Source organism: Bactrocera neohumeralis, chromosome 4 (assembly GCF_024586455.1).
Source record: "Bactrocera neohumeralis isolate Rockhampton chromosome 4, APGP_CSIRO_Bneo_wtdbg2-racon-allhic-juicebox.fasta_v2, whole genome shotgun sequence".
Lineage (NCBI taxonomy): Eukaryota > Metazoa > Arthropoda > Insecta > Diptera > Tephritidae > Bactrocera > Bactrocera neohumeralis.
In genome coordinates, this window is record NC_065921.1 from 33,598,982 (window position 1) to 33,600,556 (window position 1,575).

Below are 1,575 nucleotides of genomic sequence, written 5' to 3' on the forward strand. Positions count from 1 at the left end.
GTTGCAGCTTGAAAGTTGTTGTAGTTTGAAAGATGTATACGATCCGAACGGCAGCTCGTTCTTTTATTTCCGCCATTGCTTGAGAAAGTTTTTATGGGTGAGTTGCAGAAATAGTTCATTTCATTTGTTTTGAAGCATTTCTTTGCTATATTTGCGAAAAGTTTATGAAATGTTTTAAACGGCGATGAAAAATATATAGCAGTAAGTAAAAGTTCCTCACAGAAGTTCGGAAAACTTCAAAAAATTCGTCGCAAATTAATCAGCGTCTAAGTGCAAGTAGTTTGCCGACATCTTAAGTTATTTTATCCAACAATATCACTAGAATCAGCGTATTAGAAAACAGATTTCTAAATAAAAGTATGCTTGGTTTTTCTGTTTGAATTGTTAAAACTAATATAAAAGTCATATCTCTAAAATAGTAAATGCCTTCGGAAATCTAACCTCAATATAGTTCAGTGTACAAAAATAAAATTACAGTTTGTATTTTTTTTTTTATTTTGCTGCTTGATCAAAATTGTACTCATGATTTGTTTTCTTTTTTATTATTTTGTAGGCAAGCCAAGAGGTCTCCGCACTGCTAGGAAGCATGTGAATCACCGCCGTGATCAGCGTTGGGCTGATAAAGACTACAAAAAAGCTCATTTGGGAACCAGATGGAAGGCCAATCCTTTTGGAGGAGCATCACATGCCAAGGGCATTGTACTCGAAAAAGTGTATGTATATTTAGTACTTGATTTGGAAAATGTGTTAATATGTAACAGTGAAATGTGTGTCACAACCGTCTTTGGCTAATGATAATGCGGCACGCAGTATATTTTTGTGTTATGTGTACTTAACAATCATATCACAGGATTATACTGTGAGCAGCGTATCACTTTACGCAAATTTATTATTATTATTAGTAATACATTCGACTACGAATATAGTATTATTTTTAAATAGATAAATATTTAATTTCAGTGGCGTTGAAGCTAAACAGCCTAATTCTGCTATTCGCAAGTGCGTGAGAGTGCAACTGATCAAGAACGGCAAAAAAATTACCGCTTTCGTGCCCCGTGACGGTAGCTTGAATTACATTGAAGAAAACGACGAAGTCCTGGTTGCCGGTTTCGGTCGTAAAGGTCACGCCGTCGGTGATATTCCCGGTGTGCGTTTCAAGGTGGTTAAAGTTGCAAACGTTTCCTTGCTTGCATTGTACAAGGAGAAGAAGGAACGTCCAAGATCGTAAATCTTCTACTTAATGGATAAAATACATTCGTTTAGTTTCTACAGTAAAGAAAAAATATAAAACTCATAAAAAATTAACTTCTCTTTATTTCTCATACTCTATGAATTATTTTGTAAGGACTCCTACTTATTTATATTACTAGATATGAAGACAATACTATTTTCTAAAGGTGATTTGATAGCATATTACTAATATCTCAAAGTTTTCAGTTGTGAATTAGCCGTACGTTAATCCAGTTTTTTACCATGTTTAAGATGGTCACGGAAAGTAATTCCAAAGGGACTACTTATTACTTACAAGTAGGTTTAAATTGCAGCACTTAGACGGATAATATCTGGTAACGTATA

General features: G+C 34.2%; 1 protein-coding gene across 1 annotated transcript; it reads left to right on the plus strand.

The window, feature by feature from the left end:
* Positions 1–522: 522 nt before the first annotated feature.
* LOC126754798 (40S ribosomal protein S23-like) lies at positions 523–1,305 on the plus strand. Its single transcript, XM_050466925.1, has 2 exons — positions 523–713; positions 961–1,305. Exons 1-2 carry the CDS (start codon positions 523–525, stop codon positions 1,226–1,228), a joined length of 459 nt encoding a protein of 152 aa, XP_050322882.1. The 3' UTR covers positions 1,229–1,305.
* The last annotated feature ends 270 nt before the right edge of the window (positions 1,306–1,575 follow it).